We start from the raw sequence: 21894 nt of genomic DNA, 5'->3' as shown, positions 1-21894 counted from the left end.
CTTTAGTCACGTGGATGGACAGAAAAAGATGAGCGTACCCAGATGAGGATACCAGGTTGTAAACTCCCTTTTCCTCAGGTACCTAGGCCTGGTTTCAGACCCACAGAAGTACAACACAACTTGTAGATTCAATTTTGTGCTAAGCCAAGGAATAGAGAATTCAGAGCCCAGCTGCAAGAGAGACTCACAGTGCTATGTTGGATTTTCCCATAGGTTTATTAGACATAGGCCCCTTCCTCCTCTCCCATACCTGCCACCACCCCCCCCCCAAGGGGGAAAAGAGATTAAGAGGAAATTTGGGGCAAGGGCCACTACCCAAGAGGGGCAGAAGCCTCCTTCACCATATGGAGGTTTGCCACCGGAGCAAAGAAAGCAGCAACATTGTTTGCCTAGTTGTTCTTCGAGAAATACTCCTTGCTGTCTTCCACATTAGGCTTGATAGTATCTCCTCCAGGCTTCCAGCCTGCCGGGCATACTGGGAGAGGGGAAAAAAAAAGAAACAGAAATGATAAGGGGGAGAAGACAGGCATCCCAGCCCTTTGTCCAAGGCCAGAAGGAGACCAGGTCAAGCCTCAGTCCATGTGGTAGACACCTAGGAATAATAACACACACACACTACTAGGATCGGGGTAGGATGGGAATAGCAAGGCTCACCTTCTCCATGCTCATCTGTGTACTGGAATGCTTGCACTAGTCGCAAAGCTTCATCCACTGAGCGCCCTACAGGCAGGTCATTGACAGTGATTTGCCTGACAAGGCCCTTAGCATCAATGATAAAGAGGCCCCTGGGTAAATAGAAAGGAACTAGTATAAGACCCTGGAAGCCACTATGACCAGGTCTGGGTAACACCTTGTTCAGTAGAAAGAAAACTGGATTTTAATTTCAAACCCATTCTTCTGCTATATGTGTAAGGGTTGAGACTTGCTTTCTCTGGGTTAAGTGCCTAATATTCTATGACCTCCCCTCCCCTCCAAGTCTGGAGTCAGTACTGCACTTAGTACTTGTGTGACTTTATCCAAGTCCTTTCACTCCTCTCAGCCTTTGGTTTTGCTCCTGCAAGATGAGATCTGACAATATAACTTCCAGGGTTTCTTCTAATTCTAAAACCTTCCAACTCCCTGCTGTTTCTACATAGTCCAAAGACTGTTTTCATGATTATAAAAGTGGGGGAAGCAAAAACAAAGAACCAGTCAGAATGGTGATTCCTAAATTCTTGATGATCAGGGACAGAGTAGGACATATTTACAGAGGGTCCCCCAGCCATACCTGTAGGCAATGCCTTCATCCTCCTTCAGCACCCCATAATCTCGAGCTAGGTTTCTGGTTACATCTGCCAGCAGGGGGATCTTCAAAGGTCCCAGGCCACCCTCTTTTCGAGGGGTGTTGATCCTTTTTAGGGAGGTTGAGAAAGAAGTTTCCAAGTTACTTACCACCATGGAGCCCCTCTCCCCCCAGTCAGGGGCTCTCTTTCCCTATCTCCAAAGAAAGTAGCCCTCTGAACTTAGCTCAGAGGCTCCTCCTCCTCTCCCCCCAGGGGCCTGAGCAGTAGATAAGGGCAGCTCAAAGAAGCCAGAGCAGGTGATAAAGGGGTTGCAGGCTGGGCTGTCAAAGCCCAAACCTACCACACCCAGGAGGGGGTGGTAAAGCAGGAGGAGGAAGATGCTGTTCTTATCTATTCCTGAGGAAGATGGAACAGAAAGTACTGCCTGGTATAGTTGAAACAGTCAACAACTGGACCTAAAACCTGAAGACCTGAGTTTAAATACCAGCAGTAGACATTGCTGTTAACCTCTCTAGGGTCGGTTTTTTCTTTTTAATATGATGGAGGCTAAATGAACTATCTTCCAAAGTCCTTTCCAGTTCTAATTACCACAAAGGACCTCTGGCAACTCAGCTTTGGGAACTCTTTTGTTCCCAACAAGAGTAATTAGAGGGGTACAGGATATTCCCTAGCAAAGAAAAGGAGATGCCAGTCAGTGACCTTTCCAGTGCTCACAGGGGATGATATGAGATGCATTAAGTCAGATATGGCAGGGTTTCTTCCCTGTGCTCCTCCTCCTAGCCAGAATCATACCAGGCCAGGTGAGTGAACTGGGAATCCACAGACACACCGAGGACTTCGCAGCCCAGCTGATGGAAATCAGAGACCCGATCACTGAAGGCGATGATCTCGGTAGGACATACAAAGGTGAAGTCCAGTGGATAGAAAAATAGGACCAGATACTTCCCTAGAGCCACAAGAACAAAAGGAGTGAGGGACAGGGGCGAGGGCCCTTCCCCCCTTCCAGGTGACAGGATCATCTCCTCACACTCTGACTTCCATCCTCCAGAAAAGGGGAAGGTCCCTGTGTCTCTGACCTCTAAGGTATAATCTCTCACCTTTGTAGTCTGACAACTTCACCTCCTTGAAAGCCCCATCGACCACGGCAGTGGTATGGAAGTCAGGGGCCGGTTTTCCAATGTGAGCATTTCCAGAGGACATGACTGGAAGAAAGGATTTTCCCCTTAGGGTCAACCAGGGCACTTGATTCGCATTTCCCCCAGCTGTGCAACCCAGCACCACCTCCCCTCCCCCCCCTTCCCGAGGCAAGGCTGGGCACGTGGGTCAGACAAAGATGGTCACATGCAGCCCCCCATCCCTCCCTCCATGAGCCGAACACTGAGACTTGGGCACACAGGCCAGACTAAGCTAGCCCCACAGGGAAAGGGGCAGACCCAGCCCTCCTGCCTCCTCCACGCTCCCCTCACACCACCAGGGAAACAGGTCTGGGCACCCGGGCACGGGTTATAGGTTTTCACCTCCTCCCAGGACCTATATTCAGGTTGAGTTAGGCCTCTAGAACTGAAACAAAGAGATGCCTAGATTTCTCTTACGGCTCAGTTTCCCTGCTGAGTGGGGGACGGGGAGGAGAATTCACCTGGGCTAAGTTCCTAATATCCCACAACAAACAAAGGCAGGGATGGGGGGGGGGAGAAGTGGGGTACGTTTCTTGCTCCAGGCAGGGGGAAGAGCTGGGAGAGTCGCAGACCAGGACAGAACACAATCTGCCTAGAAAAGGGGGAGTCTCAGGCTGCTTTCATTGCTTCCCACTCCCCTTGCCTAGATCTGGACTGGCCCGGGTTGAGCTGCATCATATGGTACCTTACCGCGCCGTGCCGCACTGCACCGTACTGTACCTGCAAGGAGGGCGGGCTCCAAGCCTACAAAGACAGGCAGCGTGCGCTCCCAGACCGCAACAGTAGCAGTCAGGAAACCAAAAGTATGACCCGATCCGAGAGGCCTCCGCCCGCGCCTTTTATCCGCGGCCTGTACCACCCTGAGCCAGACCGGGGGGGGGGGGGGGGGGGGCCGAGGGGGACCAGAGGAGGAGGAGGAGTTGGGAGGGACGAATGGGAGCGAGCCTGGGGGTGGACGCGACGCTCCTGGGCGGGTCTACTGATGCGTAGCAGGGGGTGTGGGGTGGGGGCGAGAAGCCAGAATACTCCCAAGCTGAAGGGGCGGGGGCCATTGACCTCTTCCCTCCCCCTTGTCCCCTCCCCTTGCCTGACCCTCCCGATGAACAGTTCGGATAACGGAGCGCTGGGAGAACGCTTGGACCAGCGACTAACAGTGGTTAAGGGGGTTACTGAATAGAGGAGGCGGTGGCGGTGGATGGCCAGACTGCAGCTGAGATTGCTCCTGCTCGTCCTTCTAGCCCGGCCCCCAACCTGCTTAGGCCCAGACTATCACTATTTCGGAGAGCAAGGCTCCGGGGATTCTTGGGAAAGAGAATTGGGTAAAGGTTTGAGATTCCCTCGACCCCCAGACTTGATCTCCCCAGATGTTACACATAGATGAGCAGTAACTCAAGGAGTCTTCCACTGGAGGGGCGGGGCTAGGGGAAGGTGCAGGGTGTAGCTCAGGTTTACAGCCGAAGAAGCTCACAGGCACTTATACGGTACACGGGCCCTGAAATCATACCCTCCCCCCCTCTGTCATTTAGTAAAGATTTACAGCTCCCACTCCCCCACGAACGTACACGCACGCACACACACCACCCCAACAATGAAATCTGCCTGGATTCCTTCCTGAGTCCTATTACTCAATTCAACAAATATCATTAAGAGGTTTAGCATATTGTGAAGCATCCCTCTCAAGCCTGGAAATTTCTGGGAGAGGAAATCTGCCAAGACTTGAGCTCTCTGGCTGACCAGTCTTTTCTTCCCCCAGAGCCAGAAGAATTGCCACTGGGACTCTGGGGCCCTTGGACCTGCCAGTGTCTCCTGGGAGTGCAAGAGAGGAGGAGGGATGTAGTAGGGGCATCTGCAAGGCCTGTGTTTCTGAACAGGGACAGCCTCCTGCAGCGTCAGCCGTGCACTTACAACAACTGCCCTAGCTGCTCACCAGGCCAGTGTGACTGGAGGGCCTGAGAACATAGAGTGAGCATGGTCCAAAGCAAATGCCTGAACCCAGGCAAGGAAAAAGGAAGATAGAAAACTCAAGGATGAGGCCTTGTACCTTACCATCCCAGTTGGGTTTGGGGTAAGGAAGAGAGAAAGATCTGAATTTAAGAAAGGGGTATCCTGAGGGGGAGGGGCATGGCAGGCTCTGGTGCTAGGGCCTCCTGGGTTGATATCACCCTTGTCTATCTGCTGCATATGGGGTTCAGTTTTTCCCCTGAGGCCTACTCCACCTTGAATGCTTTGAAGATCAGTATGGGATCATCTCTATTATTACTATTGTTATTAAAGGTAATTTTAAACCTTGCTGTAAAGCTACTCCAGCAGGTCCTCCTATAGCCACACCTACTACATGTCACAGCTGATGGGTCAAGAAAGAAACCTACCAGCTTGGCCTCAGGAGGCAGAGCCTGGTTCTATGGGGCAGGACCTAGTCTACTAGGAGAGACCCCTAGTGCTCTGAGGCAGCAGAAGTGAGATAGTGTTTGCTGAGATGGCCTCATTCTAGTGGTGCTACCTTAGATTTTTCCTTAGTTCCTAGTAAGGCCTCCAGATGGTAGTTCCTACTGCTATTAATGTTCTGGAGGGATGGACAGAGAAGTTTGATACAATGAAAAGAACACTAGCCTGTTGTTGTTGAGTCATTTCAGTCATGTCTAACTCTTTGTAACCCCATTTGGGGTTTTCTTGGCAAAGATCCTGGAGTGGTTTGCCATTTCCTTCTCCAGCTTATTTTACAGATGAAGAAACTGGCAGAAGTAAGTGACTTGCCCAGGGTCACACAGTTAAAACAAGTCTGAGGCCAGATTTGAACTCGAAAAGTTGAATCTTCCTGACTCTGTCCCAGTACTCTGTCCATTCAACTTGGACACCTAGTTGCACCGAGACTGAGCCAAAAGAACTGGGTTAGAATCCTGGCTGCATTTAATAGCTCTGTGATGCTGGGCAAGTACTTTCCCCTCTCTGGTTCTCAATTTCCCCACCTGTAAAATGATAAGGTTGGACTAGATAAATCCAATGAATGATTATTCAATCAATAAACATTTATTAAGCAGAAGCTGAAAATAGAAAAATGAATGCCCCTGTCCTCAAGAATCTTATAGTCTAATTGAGGGGAAAATGAGTATATAATATAGATACATATTGCACATATATAACATATGTGTATGTATATAAAAAGTTAATACAAGACTAATTCATTGGGGAGGGGGTGGAAAGCACTAGTAGAGTTAGGGGATCTGGCAGGTTCTCCTGTAGGATATGGTGTTTAAGCTGAATTGTGAAGCTAAAGATTCTAAGAAGTGAAGGTGAGGAAAGACTGCATTTCAGGGCTGTATAAAGTCAAGAAAGAGAGGATTGGTCATGTGTTAAGGATAGAAGAAAGTAAGATAGTTTGACTGACTGTCCATGAAGTGTAAAAAGCTCGGAAAGGTAGATATCTGTCAGGTTGTGAAGGGCTTTAAGTTGCAAAGGAGTTTGCATTTTGTAACAGAAGCAATAAGAGAGCCTCTGGAACTTTTTAAACAGGTGTGTGTTAACCACGGGAGTTAATTCTTGGCAGTAGAGATCTTCAGTTAGTCAGTAGCCAGTCAAAAGCATTGTAAATAGATAACAGGTGGATGATGATCGAAGGGAGGGAGAGTCATACTTGAGGAAAGATTGGATCAGATGATCAAAGCTCACTCACAGCTCCTGAAATTCCAGGAGGCACGGCTAGGTGGCGCTCTTGCCTAGGAACTACAACTCCCAGAAAGCTACGAGGAAGAACAGCGAGTTCGGGATTGGCTTGGAAGTTTCCGGGGGCGGGAAGCCCGCCTAGACCCGTGCGCTTGCGGGATCTTTCTGCCGGTGTCCGAGACTGCTTGGTTTGCTACGAGCATGGATCTGAGGGACTTTGAGCGGGATAACACAGGCAGCTGCCGGCTGAGCTCGCCGGTGCCAGAGCTGTGCCTTACCGAGGACTGCTGCCTGGGCATCGACGAGGCTGGCCGGGGGCCTGTTCTGGGTGGGAGTGGGGCCTGGGCTGGAGCCTGCGTGCTGGGGGGAGGAGAATTGCATCCGGGCTGGGGGACTGCCCTGGCATGGGTACTTCGGTTGCTGGAAGGGTGGAGTTTGGGCTAGGGAGTATTGCACAGGGGCTGCGGGATGCATCGGTTGTAGGTGGGGTGGACTCTGGGCCGGGGGCGTTTTGCAGAGGGGCTGGGGGTTGCCCCAGGGTGGGCACTTATGAGGGGGTGGCAAATTGCCTGGAGGTGGGCCCTGGTTGTAGAGCAGTTGGTCTGTTGGCGGTGATTGGAGAGCAGGCTGTGGACTGGGGGAGTCAAGATCCTCGGACTGAAAGCATCTGACTCTAGCTCTCACTTTTTGCCAGGCCCCATGGTCTACGGCATCTGCTTTTGCCCCTTGTCCAAATTGGGCGACCTGGAGGCCTTGAAGGTGGCAGGTGAGTCCTGGACTGAAAGCTTTGGGGTGAGGGGGTGGGGTGGGGACAGGATTGTGTCCCTGTGACTAAGCCTTTCCTCCTTGCATTTCTCCCCTTTCCTACATGGCCAGACTCCAAGACCCTATCGGAGGCGGAGAGAGAGAGACTCTTTGGGAAGCTAGATCAGGCCCGGGATTTCGTGGGCTGGGCCTTGGACATTCTGTCCCCAAACCTCATCTCCACCAGCATGCAAAGGCGGTGAGGGCTGTTCGTGGGTGGGCAGCAAATGGACTCTTGTGCCACTCAGTGAGGGTAGTGGCAAGAACACTAGATTTGGGGGCACAGGGTCTCAGAACCGGAAAGGGATCTTGGAGATCATCTTCTAGCCCAGTACTTACCTCACCCAACATCCCCTCCATAGAATGGTCACCCATCTTTTGCTTGCCAACTTCAAGTAGGGTAAAACCTACTTAACCCTGTCTGAGGAAGCCCCTTTCCTTTTTTATAGCTCTAATTGTTAGAAAGTGCTTCCTTAGATTGAGCATAACTTTGCCTCAAGACCATTAAGGATTATTGGTTCAGAGCTGGAAGGGATCATAGAGGCCATCAAGTTCCTTTATTTTACAGATGAAAAAACTTTTTTTGTATGTGAAGGCAATGGGAGTTAAGTGACTTGTCTAGGGTCACCCAGCTAGTGTCCAAGGTAGGATCTGAACTCAGGTCCTCCTGACTCCTGGGCACTGTGCCTTCTATCTGCCCCCAGATGAGGCACAAAGAGGTTAAAATGCCTATGTATGCATGGTCACACCACTATAAAGTTTCCACAATATATTTTTATTTCATCAAATATTTCTCAATTACATGTAAAAATTTTTTTCAACATTCACTTTTGGAAATTTTGAGTTCCAAATTCTTTCCCTCCCTCTTTTCCCTCCCTGATCCTTTAGAAGGCAAGGAATTTGATTTAGATTATTCATGTGAAGCCATGCAGAACATAAGCTATGAAGTTTCTGAGTTGGGATTTGAACACAGTTCTTCCCGACTCTAAGACAAATCCTCTGTCTCCTCCAGAGTGGCTGACTCTCATTTCATTTAGTCCTTCTCTATAGCCTTTGAAATTCAGTAAGGTCTCCAAAAGACCCAAGTTTGAATCATAGGGTCACAAATTACAGCTGGAAGACACCTCAGAGGCCTCCTCATTTTACAGATAAGTGAAGCAGGACTCAGAGAACTCTTAACTTCTTGGTCAGGGTCATCTAGCCAGCAGAATTTGAATCCCAATCTTCCTGCTTCCAATTTCAGTCTTCTATTCACTCCATAATACTGCTTTCCCTCCCCCCCTGTCCCCTACTTGTTAGCTGTGTGCCTTTGAACAAGTTACTTTCTCCTTTCTGGGCCTCAGTTTCTCCCACTGTTAAAATACAGAGGTAATTGACTGATGTCTAAAGTCTTTTCCAGCTATAAATCCTATGAGGTCTCAAGACTCAACCTTGGAAAGGCAAAGTCGTATCAGGGCTCACTTTAGATGATGGGAAACCTTAAAATAAGTATCCTTAATATGGATACTTACTTGCCCCCTAATAAGAGCTGGGGCCCTGTAGGATCTGAGCACATCCATGTGTTTCCTCGTAGGGCCAAGTATAACCTGAACTCCCTTTCTCATGATACTGCCATGGCCTTGGTGCAGCTGGCTCTGGACCAGGGTGTAAGGGTCACTCAGGTCAGTGGCACCTATGGTGGGGGGGGTAGGGGAAGTTGGGCCGCTTGGGGTTCCCCAAACTCTCACTTTCTTTCCTTGGTTTCTGCAGGTGTTTGTGGACACAGTAGGGCCAGCTGACAAGTACCAGCAAAAACTTCAGGAGAGGTTTCCAGAGGTCGAGGTGACTGTTCGACCCAAGGCTGACTCCCTCTTCCCTGTGGTCAGCGCTGCCAGCATTTGTGCTAAGGTCAGTCCTCCCACCCTGTTTTCCGGACTCCCCAGACCCACATAAATGCCTGCTACATACCCACAAGAGAGACATACCAACCTGCCCTTGGCCCCATACCCACCTTTGCCTAGTCTACCCCTCCAGGTTGCTCGGGACCATGTCGTGAAGAGATGGAAGTTTCTGGAAGACCTTGGGGACCTGAAAATGGATTATGGGTCTGGCTATCCCAATGGTGAGTGTCCCAGTCAAACCAATGGCTTTCCCTCTTCCCACCCTCCCTTCCCCTTCCCCTGTGAAACCAAGACTGGGTTAAAGAGGGGACCACCCTGCAATATGGCCACAAGGGGGCATGAGACAAAGTCTGAGAACATGCTAAAGATGGAAATAAATGTAGAGATCATATTTTTTTTTTCTTTCCCTTGAGTTTACATTGGGAAGGTGCAACATGAGACCAAGGCAGACTTTCTCTAGGAGCCTTAAAGGAAGCTAGAGTGGCCCTCTAGGTCCTCAAGTGCAGCCCTTTGACTGAATCCAAACTGTGAAGTGGCTCTAAGTGGCAGGCTTCATATATTACCCTAGAGTCACCTCACCTGAGAGCCACCAGAGGCTTTTTGGCAGTTGTTTGGAAGGTGGATTGGGAAAGGTGGAGATTGGAAACCAAGGTATTAGTTAAGAGGCTGTTCCTGTAGTTCAGGGGAAATATAATGAGAGTGGTGACCATGTGACTAGAGAAGAGGAGAGTCAGGTGGAGGAGATGTTGTGGAGTAGTACTGATGATTAGATGGAGGGGGGGGGAAAGAGGGACTAGAACTGAGGAAGGCTGATGCTGTCAATCTGAGCTAGAGGAAGAAGGGCGGGTCCCTATCAGAAACTTAAAAAACAAAGTTTTAAAGATGGGTGGGGGGTGACGAATGCTTTGTGGACATGTGGGAGGCATAGGTAGGGTTGGGACAGTGCTGGTGGAGTTCACTAGCCAGCATTTGGTGATATGAAACAGGAAAAATTAGGACTGGTTATGTAGCTGACACTGATAAGATTGCAATGCCCTTTAAAAATATATTATCTTATTTAATCCTTACAACAACCCTGGATGGTAGGTATTATTATATTCGTCCCCATTTTACAGATGAGGAAACTGATGAATAGAAAGAGGCTAAGGGATTTGCCCAAGGTCATATTACTAGTCCTGATCTGATTTGAACTTGGGTCTTCATGACTCCAGTCCCAGATTTGGCAGTTAGGTGAAAGATGATAATTGATGATAATTGATGCTAACTGAGCCCATTGTATCTGACAAAATCCACAAAAAGCATTGAGAGAAGGACAGAATCTTGTAGGATCATTGCCCTAGCCTCCTCACTTTCAATTCCCCCACCTGCTCACCTTGTTTTCAAATCTTGTTTCTTCCTCCACAGAATCTCTTCTCTCTACTCCCTTGTCTACACAGACTCCCAAACTCCCTTAGTTCAGGCCCTCATCAGCTCTCATCAGCACTGTTTGATCAGTGGCAGTAGACTTGTCATTGGTGTCCCTGCCTTGTATCCTACCTTTCCAATCCATCCTTTATACAACTGTCAAACTGATTTTCTTAAAGTGTAAATTTGACTATGTCACTCTCCTACTTGTTAAATGCCAGTGGTTCCCTGTTACTTCCAGGATCAACTATGAACTCCTCTGCTGGACATTCGGAGCCTTTCACAGTCTTGTTCTCACCTCTCCTTTCCTTTCTTTTGGCAAGTCACTCTTCTCTGTACACACTTTGGGGCAGGCAGACCAATCCTTCTTGCTATTTCTTGTGCCTAGCACTCCATATTTGGCCTTCCTACATTTTCGCTGGCTGCCCCTCAATTCTGTAATGCATTCCTCTCTCAGCCTTCATCTGTCAGAATTCTAGCCCCTCCTTTCATTCAAGGCTTAGCTCAGATTCGGAGACCTTTCTGGGTGTACTCCCAGCCGCTGATGCCTTCCCCTGAAAATCACCTTGTATGTACAGGTAACTATCCCAGACATGCCTGTGAAGGCAGCTAGTTGGCACTTCAAATAGAAAGAACCCTGGATTTGGAGTCAAAAAGACCCAAGTTCAAATCCTGATTTAGATACTTATTTGCTGTGTGATTCTGGTAAGCCACCTATTTGGGCCTCAGTTTCCCCATTTGTAAAATGGTAATAATAAGTGAACCTACTTCATAGGGTTGTTGTTGAGGCTCAAAAGAGATGATGTGGAAGTGCTTTGGGAACTTTAAAATGCTATATAATTGCTAGCTATTATTCCTCTATGTGTTGTACATAGGTTTGTGCAGTTTTCCCTGGCTAGAATGTAAGCTCCTTGAGGGCAGGATCTATTTTCTTTTTTTCTCTATAACCACTGTGCCTAGTATGTAGAAGGTGTTTTTTGTTTTGTTTTTGCTTTTTGGAAGGCGGTGGGTGGGGCAATTGGGGTTAAGTGACTTGCCCAAGGTCACACAGTTAGTAAGTGTTAAGTGCCTGAGGCCAGATTTGAACTCTGGTCCTCCTGACTCCAGGGCCGGTGCTCTATTCACTGTGCTACCTAGCCCCACCACAAAAGGCTCAATGATTAATTGATTAGGGAGCAGATACTGGATAGTTGTCCAGTAAAGGAGACTGAGGATTAGTTAGACAGATGGAATGGGAACCCAGAAAGAACAGAATTAAGGAGGTGGAGTATCCCCAGGAGCAGGTCTGGTTGACCACCGCCAGCTGCTCCTTGCACTCTACTGTCAGTCCCAAGGTCTAGAGTTAGCAGGGAATCTAGAAGCCATCTAGTTCAAGGCCCTTCTACATAGGAGAGAATTGCCCTAGGCAGAGGTGGGAGTTTGCCCAGGATCCCATAGTAAGCTATAAAGTAGCACACCTGAGAATACCAGTTGGCTCATGTACCACCTTTTTTCTCAGCAGTGAAACCACAGATGAGGTGATTGAAGCACATAGGCGGCTCAGGGTGGGACTTAGGGACTTAGGTTTTGTGTGTCAATGGACCCCAGAATCTTGGTCGTCCAGATCCCAAGATCTTTTCCACCTGGTTCTGACCTGCCCAACCATGACCCTTCATTTGTGACCCTTCTTCTTCTCCAGACCCCAAGACCAAGGAGTGGCTGTCTCAGTGCTTGGACCCCGTCTTTGGCTTTCCCCAGTTTGTCCGCTTTAGCTGGAGCACTGCTCAGCTGATCCTGGATGGACGTGCTGTGCCCGTGTGCTGGTGGGTGACACTGCACCCCCTTGGGGGAGGAACAAAGGGACCAGCTGGCAACATGTTGACCTTAGCACTCACCTACTCCCAAGGAGAATCTCAGTCTTGGGGGTTTGGTCTTGGAGAGAGACAGAGCAGGTGGCAAAGGCCATTCAGAGCTAGGGATTGGTGGAGTGTTGGGGAATAGGTTAGGGTGGGAGTGGTGGGAATCACTCTGGCTTGTGCATCGGCCTTCACCATGGCACATTCCTCCCCCATGCAGGGAGGACTCAGAGGAAGAGGCGGGAGGCCCACCAGCTGCCAGCAGGAGTTCTGGCATCCCCTCCCTTCTGTCCTATTTTGCCCGTACACAAACTCCCACAGAACGACAGCCTCACCGCTACTTCCACGAGAGGGGGTTGGAGACAGTTGCTGACCTATAGAAATTGTTGAGGAAGTTGGTGGAGGGTGGTGGCAGGGCCTGGCAGGAATGGGAAGCTCTGTTGCTTTGTGTCTCTCTTCTTCCCTTCCTGTTAATTTGTAATAAAATCTCAGGAATAACAGTGAGGTATCTGTCTTTGTCTGGATTCAGGGGATGGCTGGATGGAATGGGTAAGGAAGGATACTTGAGCCTGGCTACACAGCACATGAAATCATTGCCCCCTCAAACTTTGATGGGGCCTCCTACCTTTAGGCAGCCCATCTGAGGCTGGATTTGAACTCAAGTCTTCCTGACTCCAGGTCTAGTCCTGGGAGAGAGCAATGCAAAGGCATGTACATGAGGATGAGGTGTCATGTGTAAGAAACAGCAAGTAAGTCAGTGTCATTGACTCCTAAAGTATGTGAAGGAGGGTTATGTGTAAGAAGCATGGAAAGCTAGGAATGGCTCAGGTTATGGAGAGCCTGAAATGCTGTACAGAGGATTTCATATTTCATCCTGGGGAAAGAGGGCATCATTGGAGTTTATTGAGTAGGGGATTACATCATCCAATGTGCTTTAGGAAATTCATCAAGATCTCTCCCCTCATGGCCACTATTTCTTCAATATCTCTTACCTAAATTATTCAACAGCCTCCTAATTGGAATCTCATTACTCCAGGGGTGAGGAATCTGCAGCCACAAGGCTCTCCAGGTCCTCAAGTGTGGCCCTTTGACGGAGTCCAAACTGCACAGAACAAATGCCCTTAATAAAAGGAATTGTTCTGTAACACTTGGACTCAGTCAAAAGGCTGTACTCAAGGACCAAGAAGGCCACATGCTACACACTGTTGCCAAGGTAATTTTTCTTAAGCTTAGCTATAAGAATGAGACTCCCCAATTCAATCAACTCCAGGGACTTCTAGTTGTCTCTAGATAAAATCTAAACTCTCTATACCTTTAAGTGCCCTACACAACCTATCTTTCCAGTCTCAGTGGACATCAGTCTTGAACTAATTAATCCAAGGAAATTGACCTTCTCTCTTCTTGAATAATGCTCTGTCTCCCAGCTCTCCCACATACCTGAAATGCACTTTTTCCTACTACCTCCCACATTATAAAGTTCCTTTCTTTTGACATAGTTCAAGCACTAGTTTCTACAAAAAGCCTTCCTTGTTTCTTCCCCAGCTTCTGGTGTCCACTTACCCAAACTATCTTGTATTTAGCTACTTTGCATATATGTGTATTTATTTGCTTTATACTTTACATATTTTGCATGTATTTGTATACATTATATACTTTGTTTATATTTCTATTCACTTTATGTTTATACTTTATATATTTATACATGTACTTTCCCTACTTAGAATTTAAGCTTCTTGTGAGTAGAACTCATTTCATTCTTTGTACATATCCACAGCTGTCTCATGCAAAGTATGTGCTTATTAAGTATTTCTTGATTGATTGAAGGATGGTTTAGGCAAAGTGGGCAGAGACTCAAGGCAGGGAACTCTGTCAGGAGGTGATTATAACGTCTGGGTAAGAGGTGATGAGGTCCTGAACTAGACTGTATGAGTGGAGAGAATTGGAAGTCTATGAGAGATGTTGCAAAAGGAAAAAGAATAAGACTTTGTGATAGGTTGATTCTGAGAGGTGAGCAGGAGTGGAGAGTTGAGGAGTAACTTGAGGTTGTGGGCCTAGGATAACTGGTGGTGCCTTCAACAGTAAGAGGACAGTTGGGAAGAAAAGTGGATTGGGAATCGTGAGTTCTGTATTAGACTAGTTAAGTTTGAAATACCTATAGTACATTCTATTCTATATGTCCAAAAAGTAGTTGATTTAGTACTGTAGCTCAGGACAGAGACCAAGACTGGGTATGTAGCTATGGAAATCATCTGCATGAAGATATTAATTTAACCCTTGGCAGCTAATGAGATTATTAGTGAGTTGGTGTGGAGGGAAAAGAGAAGGTGTCTAGGACAAAGCCCTGAGGAACATCCACAGTGGGTGTGACATAAATGAAAAAGGTAACAGACTGAGGAGAGGTCAGGCAGGTAAGAAGAATACCAGGAGAGAGCAAAAACCTAGAGAGGAGAAAATATCCAGGGAGCAGAGTGGTCTACAATGTTCTGACATTTTTGAGCTTTCAGAGAGCTCAAGAAGAATGAGTGAGAAAAGATCAATAGATTTGGTAGTTAGGTAATTGGTGACTTTGGAAAGGGCAGTTTCAGTTGAATGATTGTAGGGGCAACCATACTGGCATACTCAGGATGGCTCCTAGCACAGGTTCTTAGATCTGCTTTACTAGAAAAGATAACAAGGGATCAACAGTCTTTTTTAATTACATTCTTTAGTTCAGGGGAAATATCAGCACCCTGAACTTCAGAGAAAATACAACAGAGAAACAAAGACCAGTAGACAGGGCTTCTAACTGTCTGAGAAATTAGCACAGATCAACAGACAGATCCAACTGTGACCAAGGGAATACATACATAGTTACCGGAGAGAGAGAAACACCAACATCTGAGTTTTTCAAAGCTGTTTGGGGGGGGAGGGGTCCCTCCTTAATGGCTACCCAGAGTCTCCTCTGACCAAATCATAGGGACACTCTTCCAATAAGTGAGGCCCAGAGCAAAATGCTAACCTAAGGGTATACATACCCTTTTTAGAGCCTGAAATTAACAAAAGGTGTCAAAGCCTTCCTACAAGCAAGCCTCCCCTAAGCAAGCTTCCTTTAATGGGCTCCACACTGAGGCCTGTTAATGGGCAGGAAGATCTTATATCCTCTTAACATTACAATGATGAGGCTGGAAACTAGATTGTAGATCCTCAGAAGAGAGGAGAGGAAAACAAGTGGAGTCAGTGTAGCTGACCTCAATAAGTTTAGCTAAGAATGGGATGTGGCATAATAGCTTTTGGGGAGAGTAGGATCAAGCAATAGTTTTTTAAGGATGATGACATGTTGTAGGAGCAGGGAAAGAGCAAGTAGGTAGGTAGGGAGAGATTGAAGATGAGAGAGTGGGGATTACAGTGGGAGGGAAATCTTGGGGAAAATGAGATCAAGGTTTCTAGTAGAGGTGTTGACCTTGGCAAGCAGAAAGGCCATTTCATCTTCTGAGATTGGAGTAGAGAGGTGACTGGGGGAAGACATCTGAGTGATATCAGAGGAAGAGGCTAGGAAGAAGAGAAAATGGGGTGCTATGGGTGGCTTGAGGAGAGGAGACTTTTTAGAACAGCTATTCTGGAGAGTTGGATAGTAAGAGAGAAATAAGATAATTGCCTTGCTGTGGTGAGGGTCCAGTTGAGATTAAATAACAAATTTGTAGGGTAGCCAGTTGGTATGATTTTGTGATTTCCTGGAGGAAATCAACATTTGAATGAGACAGATGTTAGGGGTAATGCAAGGGTTGGGTTGGGGTTAGGTTAGGTTGGGGTTTGGCAAAGTATAAGTAGCTATGGGATAGGGTGGGTGGGGGTGGTGGTGGTAAAAGATTCAGGATGAAAGAATAGAGTTAAATTGACTCACCAAGGGGTTGAGATAAGGTAGACAGGAGAATAGCAAGTGCCGACATGAAGGCTTAGGAAAGATAAATGGTGCTTATGGTGAGGATACAGAACAGGGTTAGAAATCATAAAGCTAGGGAAAGATGGAATGATAAAGGATTATGATCAGATAAAGTAAGTTCATGAACATGGAAGTGGCAAAATCAAAAGTATGACCATTTCTATATGTAATTAAGGTGGAGTGGGTCATGTGAATATCATAGAATGAGGAACTAGGAAGTTAGGTTATTTGAGGGAGCATCAATATATACCTTGAAGTCCCCTAATATGAGGGTAGGAGTTGGGGTGGAGAGAGGCCATGAGTAAGGCAGTAAACTAAAGAGGAAGGAACTGAATTGTCATGAGGATTAATGGCTGACAACCACCTGGATCTAGATTGGGTGAAAAATTTGGAGACAGTATGAATTTCAAAGGAGGTGGCATAATTGGGTGGTGGAAAATGGTGATGGGGAACAAGGAGTACTCTAAGGGTTGGGAATGGTGGTGACATATTTAGTGCCATTAGTACATGGGGGCTAACAAGTGGCAGAATTAGAGATTTAAATCCAGATTTTCATTTCAGGGCTCTTTTCACCATTACCATTTTATGTCTTGTTACTTTTTTTAGTATAAAAAGATTGATTTCCTCAGTTTTGCTCTAAAATTTTCATGACTCCCTCCCTCTTAATCTTGGAGGTATTCCAGACCTTTTGCAATCAGTATGCACAGAGTTATATATGTCTGTGTACACAGTCCATTAAAGTCCAAGCATGTTATTTCCATTGTCCTTGCTAGAGGAAACAGCTTAGGGTAATTTTTTACAAATCTTTTCCATTTTTCTTCTGTTTGATGTCTTCAGATATCTAGAGGTGGTACAATCATGAGAGTATTGAGAGTTGGATATTCAAAGTATCAAAAGCAGGGGAAAATATCAAAGATATGGAAAAAAATTAATAACTTATTACCACACACACAGGTGAGAAATAACTACTGGCCCCAAAATAACAATAACTACTGGCCCAGGTCTTTGGTCTCCAATTTATGTAAAATCTTTATGAGAGCCATCTAAATATGAATCAGAGGCATCCTTAATGAGGGTGTTGGTAGGGAACAAGTAGGCTTCCTCAAGCAACATTCAACAACAGACCATTTGTTTACCATTTTGTAATTGACTACCAGAGGTAGAGAATCTAAGATACCCCTGTTCTTTTTCCTTATTGTTTGCTGGTTATAAACATTTAGTTTATCAGGTAGAGGAAAATGAGCTCTTTTAGAGCAAAGTATCTCCCATCTATACATTAAAATTACCCAGGATTCCTTGAAAGGTATAATAAGAGAAATAACCTTGGTCAATGATCTTCTGATCCCAAATATTGGTGGAGGAATTGTACCCAAACCCAAATCATGAGCCACCTGATTTGGAGCCCACCGTTAAGCCCCTTTATATTTGTCTTTGTCTCTATTCTACACCCTGTAATAGCTTGAAACAGCTTAAGGCATAGTCTTAAGTATTGCCCAAGGCATAGCCCCTAACCTCCTATTTCCTGAATTAGCGTTCTGTATATCATCACTATGTACAAGGATCAGTCCTTCAGTTATGGTACAAGTTTGTCTTAAGAGGAGACCACCCTGTACTCAGAATATGACCCTAGCCTGTCCCCATTACCCAATGTCCCTCCACCCTGTACTCAGAACATGACCCCTAATCTGTAGTTAACCTGTACCCTCCACCCTGTTCTGGGAGGGACCCCCTTTACAGGAAAAGTTGCACCATTGTACCCTTGCACCATTTTCCCAAATTAGCCCTGACCTATAGATCTAACCAATGGCAATTCTTGACTTCTGTATGTCATTGCTTATAAGCACTTGTATGTACCCCAATTCGGGGCTGCCTGATTTGAGTGTATACTCCAGATAGTAGAGCACCTGATCGAAAAATCCACACCTAAATTTGCCTTGAACCCCAGTCTCAGCTCTCTCTTATTCTCTGCACAACAGAATAAAGTTAGGAGATGTACTTATGCTCAAAACAGTGTTGGCCATTGTGATGGAGGAGGTGTAGGGAACCATCCAAGTGATTTGGGAGATCCTCCTGATGCTCCTATTAGTGGATGACATTGTACTTATTGCCTCAAGCCCTGGAAAATTGAAGAGCCTCTTGGAAAAGATCTGTAATCACTAAAAAGAGTTTCCTGAGGAAAAAAGCAAATGCAAGAAAGACCAAGTGGGTAAAATGTCTTATCCAGAATTCACAATGAATTTCTTGTTTAAAAGTTGTATTTTTTAATTCAAAAATTTACCTTCTTATCCTCCCTATCCAAACTGCCTCTCCTTGCTTACGAACAAAAGGAAAACAAAACTTAGTTAGAAACATGTATAATCAATCAAAACAAATTTCCATTGTCTATGTCAAAAAAAAGTTTATTCTGCCCTTTGAGTCCTTCACCTCCCTATCAGGAGGTATTAAATACCATTAATCCTCTGGAATTGTGGTTGGTCCTTACACTGTTGAGTTTCTAATTCTTACAAAATTATTCTTTTTACCATATTTTTGCTACTGTATAAATTGTTCTCCTGATTCTGTTCATTTCACTCTGCATCTATATGAGTCTTCCAAGGTTTCTCTGAAACCATTCCTTTCATAATTTCTTACCAAAAATAGTATTCCATCAAATTTATACAATATAATTTGTTCATCTATTCCCTTATTTATGAGGGTTCCCTCAGATTCTTTGCCATCTCAAGAGGTATAAATATTTTTGTATATCCTTAGAATTTGTTTTGATTAGGACTAATCCCTCAATATCACTTCCTGTTAATTCCCCCTCCCCTATTTCTTCTCTACTATTTTCCTGTTGAGTGAAATGCATTTCTATACCTAAGTCTCTTTCTCTGTGTATTCTTCTGTCCTTTAATCAGTTCAGATGAGAGTAAGTTTCAAATGTTTGCTCCTCCCCTGACCCTCCTCCTCGTTTGTATGGATATCTTCTTTCACACCTTGATTATGTGAGATAATTTTCCCTAGACTTCCTTTCTCTTCTCCCTCCTCCACTATTCCTCTCTCTTTCCATTTTTCTTTTAGGACCTTCTACTCTCAGGCCTTGTCTAGACTCCTATGACTCCTGATGATGATAAGGTTCAGGAGGGACACAGGTATCCTCTTATATTTGAATGTAAGTAATTTGTTCTTGTTGAGTCTTTATTCTTTTTTTCATGTTTTTCTTTTAATGTTTCTCCTAACTCCTATGTTTGAACTTCAAAGTTTCTATGAAACTCTTGTCTTTTCATCAGGAATGCTTGGAAATCCTCTAATTCATTAAAGATTCATTCTACACACATATACCCTCCCTACTCCCAACCTCTGTGCTTTAGCATTGTACTCAGTTTTGCTGAGTGGATTATTCTTGGATAAAAGCCCATATCTGTTGCCTTAAGGAGGTTCCAAGTTCTCCACCCCCTCAGAATGGAAGCTGCTAAATCTTGTATGATCCTGACTCTGGCTACTTTCAGTATTTTTGACTTGAAATTCTGGATTTTGGCTATTATGTTACTGGGTGTTTCTATTTTGCAGTTTCTTTAAGGAAGTGATTACTGGCTCCTTTCTATTTCCACATTGTCCTCTAGTTCTACTTGATCTGGGCAGTATTCTTTTATGATTTCTTGATATATAATGTGTAGGCTCTTTTTTTTTTTGGTTACAGAGTTCAGATAGTTCATTAGTTTTTAAATTTTTTTTTCCTTCCATCTTTTCCAAGTCATTTGTTTTTGCTATTAGATTTCTTACATTTTGTTCTGTGTTTTTCAATTTTTAAAATTTTGTTTCTACTATTTCTTGTTGTTTCATGGAGCCATTGGCTTGTCATTGCTAATTGACTAATTATTGATTGGGCAAGGTTTTATACCTCTTATGCCAAACTGCCAATTCCCTTTCCAATTCTTTCTTCCATAGCTCTCATTTCTTTTCCATTTTTCTGACCAAGAACATTTTTGTTTATGGATATGGAGAATTAGATCTACAATATTTTAAAGCCCTTTGGACATTGCAGCTCTTTTGATTTATTGTTACATATGATTCATTCTTTGCAACTAAACTATTCTTGAACAAGGCTGAAATTAAAGCTTTTAAAAAGGTTAATAAAAAATTTGCCTAGCAAAAGATTATAATTTTAAATAAATTATAAATCTATAATTCATGAAAACATTTTTTAAACTTGTGCTTTATTTCTTCCAGGATTTGCAGTTGAGTTTGTGCCCCAGCTGTGTATTTTTCTGAGGCTTTGCTTGTAGATGTTTTAGAGCCATTCTCATCTGTGTATGTGATTTGAGTCTCCCTGCCGCCACAATAGCTCATTGTGCTGTAGTCCTTTTTTTGTTTGTCTTTCTTCCAGCTTACTTCCTGACTTTGGACTTAATCTTAGGTCTAGGCTCTGCTGTTCTTCTAGAAGGCAGGTCTGGGCTGCTCCTGTTACTGCCTTCTTGGAGTATTGAGTATTGTGTTACTCCAGGATCTCAGGACAGGCTGGGGATCCAAAAGCTTTCAGTACTCTCAAAATGATGTGATCTAGGGCAAATGTAATTGCTACCCTCTTGTCTAATCTTTTCATGTTTCTGGCTTAGGTTTGGTAGACGCAAGACTATATGCTGCTAGACTCAGCCCCACTCAGCCAGTGGAAAGTTCTAATTGGTTCAGTGACAGAACCAAAGGCTCCCCTTTGGTCTGAGATTCCTGCCTTGGTTTTTCCTAGGCAAATTGGGCTAGATGCTGGGATTGAAACTGTGCTCTGCTCCTGGGGTGCAAGGTGTCTGAGTCACACCACTGCAGATGACTGCTAAAATTCTATTTTCCTAGTTATACTTCCCAGGGCTCTCTACTTAGGAACACTCCTAATGGCACAGGTCTCCCTTCCAGTCCCCCAAGATCTGTGATTGGAAGTGGATACTGGATGAAAACACTGTGCTACAGTGATATGGGTCTGAAGGTGCCCCAGTATGAGACCTGAATGTCTTCTTGCCCTGGGACGCAGTTCCTCCCTGGACACCCATCATCCTAACCTCTCTGTCTATCTCCCTATGCTGACTTGAGCTAGACAAGATTTCTTCTGGATTTCCCCATCAGGGTTCTGATGAATTTTCTAGGTCTGTTTAGAGGAGTTTTGTATACCACTTCCTGCTACTCTGGCATTTTGGCTCTGCCCCCAATACACAATGAAATCCAAAGAGCTAGGATATACTATACAGAAGGACAAGGAGTGGAACTCAGAACTGAACAAAAGAAAAGAGAGTGGGCTGAACTGACTTCAGGAAATTGCAAAACTCCTTAGTAACTCTAAGCTTCTCAAGAAAGTGAAGGCCTATCTTTTTAAATAATAATGTTATACTGGAATTACTATTAGGCAGCAAAACAGGAATATGAAAATCTGAAGAAAGGTCCATTGTGTGAACAGACTGTAACACAAAACCAGTGAGGAACTTTGAAGATCAGAACTAATAGATGTAAAAAAAAAAAAGGAATTGTATGATAGGAAGAGAAAATAGTTTGTCAAAGTGACAAGAATGAGGGTTGACAGGTAGAAAGGTAAGATGCCCCAAAACAGCTACATGACACATTGCATACAGCACTGGGCCTGGAGTCATGAAGATCTAAGTTTAAATTCAGCCTCAGAAACTTATTAGCTATGTGGACTTGGGCAAATCACTCAATCTCTTTTGGTCTCTGTTTCCTCAACTGTAAAATAGGGATAAGAATAGCACTTACCTCCCATAATTGTGAAGACCAAATGAGACAGTAAAGCACTTAACACAATGCCCGGAAAATAATGAGCACCACATAAATATTTATTCCCTTCCCTTCCTCTTCTCCAAGAAGCTCTGGGGGTTTCTTGAATCAAGAGTATGCGCTAGAAGATTACAAAGTAGTGGGAAGCGGGAAGCAAGCTCCTTTTCTCCTGCCCTCAAA

At 45.1% G+C, this 21894-nt stretch overlaps 2 protein-coding genes across 4 annotated transcripts; one reads left to right on the top strand and one right to left on the bottom strand.

The window, feature by feature from the left end:
- Positions 1 to 197: 197 nt before the first annotated feature.
- Positions 198 to 3344, bottom strand: PRDX2 (peroxiredoxin 2). Of its 3 annotated transcripts, none has more exons than XM_069082973.1 (6): positions 3144 to 3344; positions 2381 to 2485; positions 2076 to 2229; positions 1268 to 1390; positions 655 to 785; positions 198 to 475 (listed from the first exon to the last, which is right to left on the bottom strand). In XM_069082973.1, the coding sequence occupies exons 2-6, from the start codon at positions 2481 to 2483 to the stop codon at positions 390 to 392; spliced, it is 597 nt and encodes a 198-aa protein (XP_068939074.1). In that variant the 5' UTR covers positions 2484 to 2485; positions 3144 to 3344; the 3' UTR covers positions 198 to 389. The 3 variants fall into 3 exon arrangements, with proteins under 3 accessions (XP_068939074.1, XP_068939075.1, XP_068939073.1); XM_069082974.1 differs by having other exon boundaries at positions 3149 to 3344; XM_069082972.1 differs by having other exon boundaries at positions 3179 to 3344.
- Positions 3345 to 6211: 2867 nt separating this feature from the next.
- RNASEH2A (ribonuclease H2 subunit A) lies at positions 6212 to 12541 on the top strand. Its single transcript, XM_069082975.1, has 8 exons — positions 6212 to 6446; positions 6813 to 6884; positions 6995 to 7121; positions 8496 to 8583; positions 8672 to 8809; positions 8936 to 9023; positions 11885 to 12008; positions 12262 to 12541. Exons 1-8 carry the CDS (start codon positions 6320 to 6322, stop codon positions 12419 to 12421), a joined length of 924 nt encoding a protein of 307 aa, XP_068939076.1. The 5' UTR covers positions 6212 to 6319; the 3' UTR covers positions 12422 to 12541.
- Positions 12542 to 21894: the final 9353 nt, after the last annotated feature.

Source organism: Petaurus breviceps, unplaced genomic scaffold (assembly GCF_028583685.1).
Source record: "Petaurus breviceps papuanus isolate PSGF00001 unplaced genomic scaffold, PetGlider_PUasm1.0 172, whole genome shotgun sequence".
Taxonomy (NCBI): Eukaryota; Metazoa; Chordata; class Mammalia; order Diprotodontia; family Petauridae; genus Petaurus; species Petaurus breviceps.
The sequence above is the reverse complement of the archived record's forward strand: the minus strand, read 5'-3'. Positions and strand labels throughout refer to the sequence as shown.

What these genes read in the sequence shown, in the direction of transcription:
- RNASEH2A (XM_069082975.1), top strand. Translation starts at nt 6,320, where the DNA reads ATGGATCTGAGGGACTTTGAGCGGGATAACACAGGCAGCTGCCGGCTG. An exon ending in GGAGGCCTTGAAGGTGGCAG is followed by an intron (nt 6,885 to 6,994) that starts GTGAGTCCTGGA and finishes CTACATGGCCAG; the next exon opens with ACTCCAAGACCCTATCGGAG. An exon ending in TGGGTCTGGCTATCCCAATG is followed by an intron (nt 9,024 to 11,884) that starts GTGAGTGTCCCA and finishes CTTCTTCTCCAG; the next exon opens with ACCCCAAGACCAAGGAGTGG.
- PRDX2 (XM_069082973.1), bottom strand. Translation starts at nt 2,483, where the DNA reads ATGTCCTCTGGAAATGCTCACATTGGAAAACCGGCCCCTGACTTCCAT. An exon ending in GAAGTTGTCAGACTACAAAG is followed by an intron (nt 2,230 to 2,380) that starts GTGAGAGATTAT and finishes TTGTGGCTCTAG; the next exon opens with GGAAGTATCTGGTCCTATTT. An exon ending in CACAGATGAGCATGGAGAAG is followed by an intron (nt 476 to 654) that starts GTGAGCCTTGCT and finishes CCCCTCTCCCAG; the next exon opens with TATGCCCGGCAGGCTGGAAG.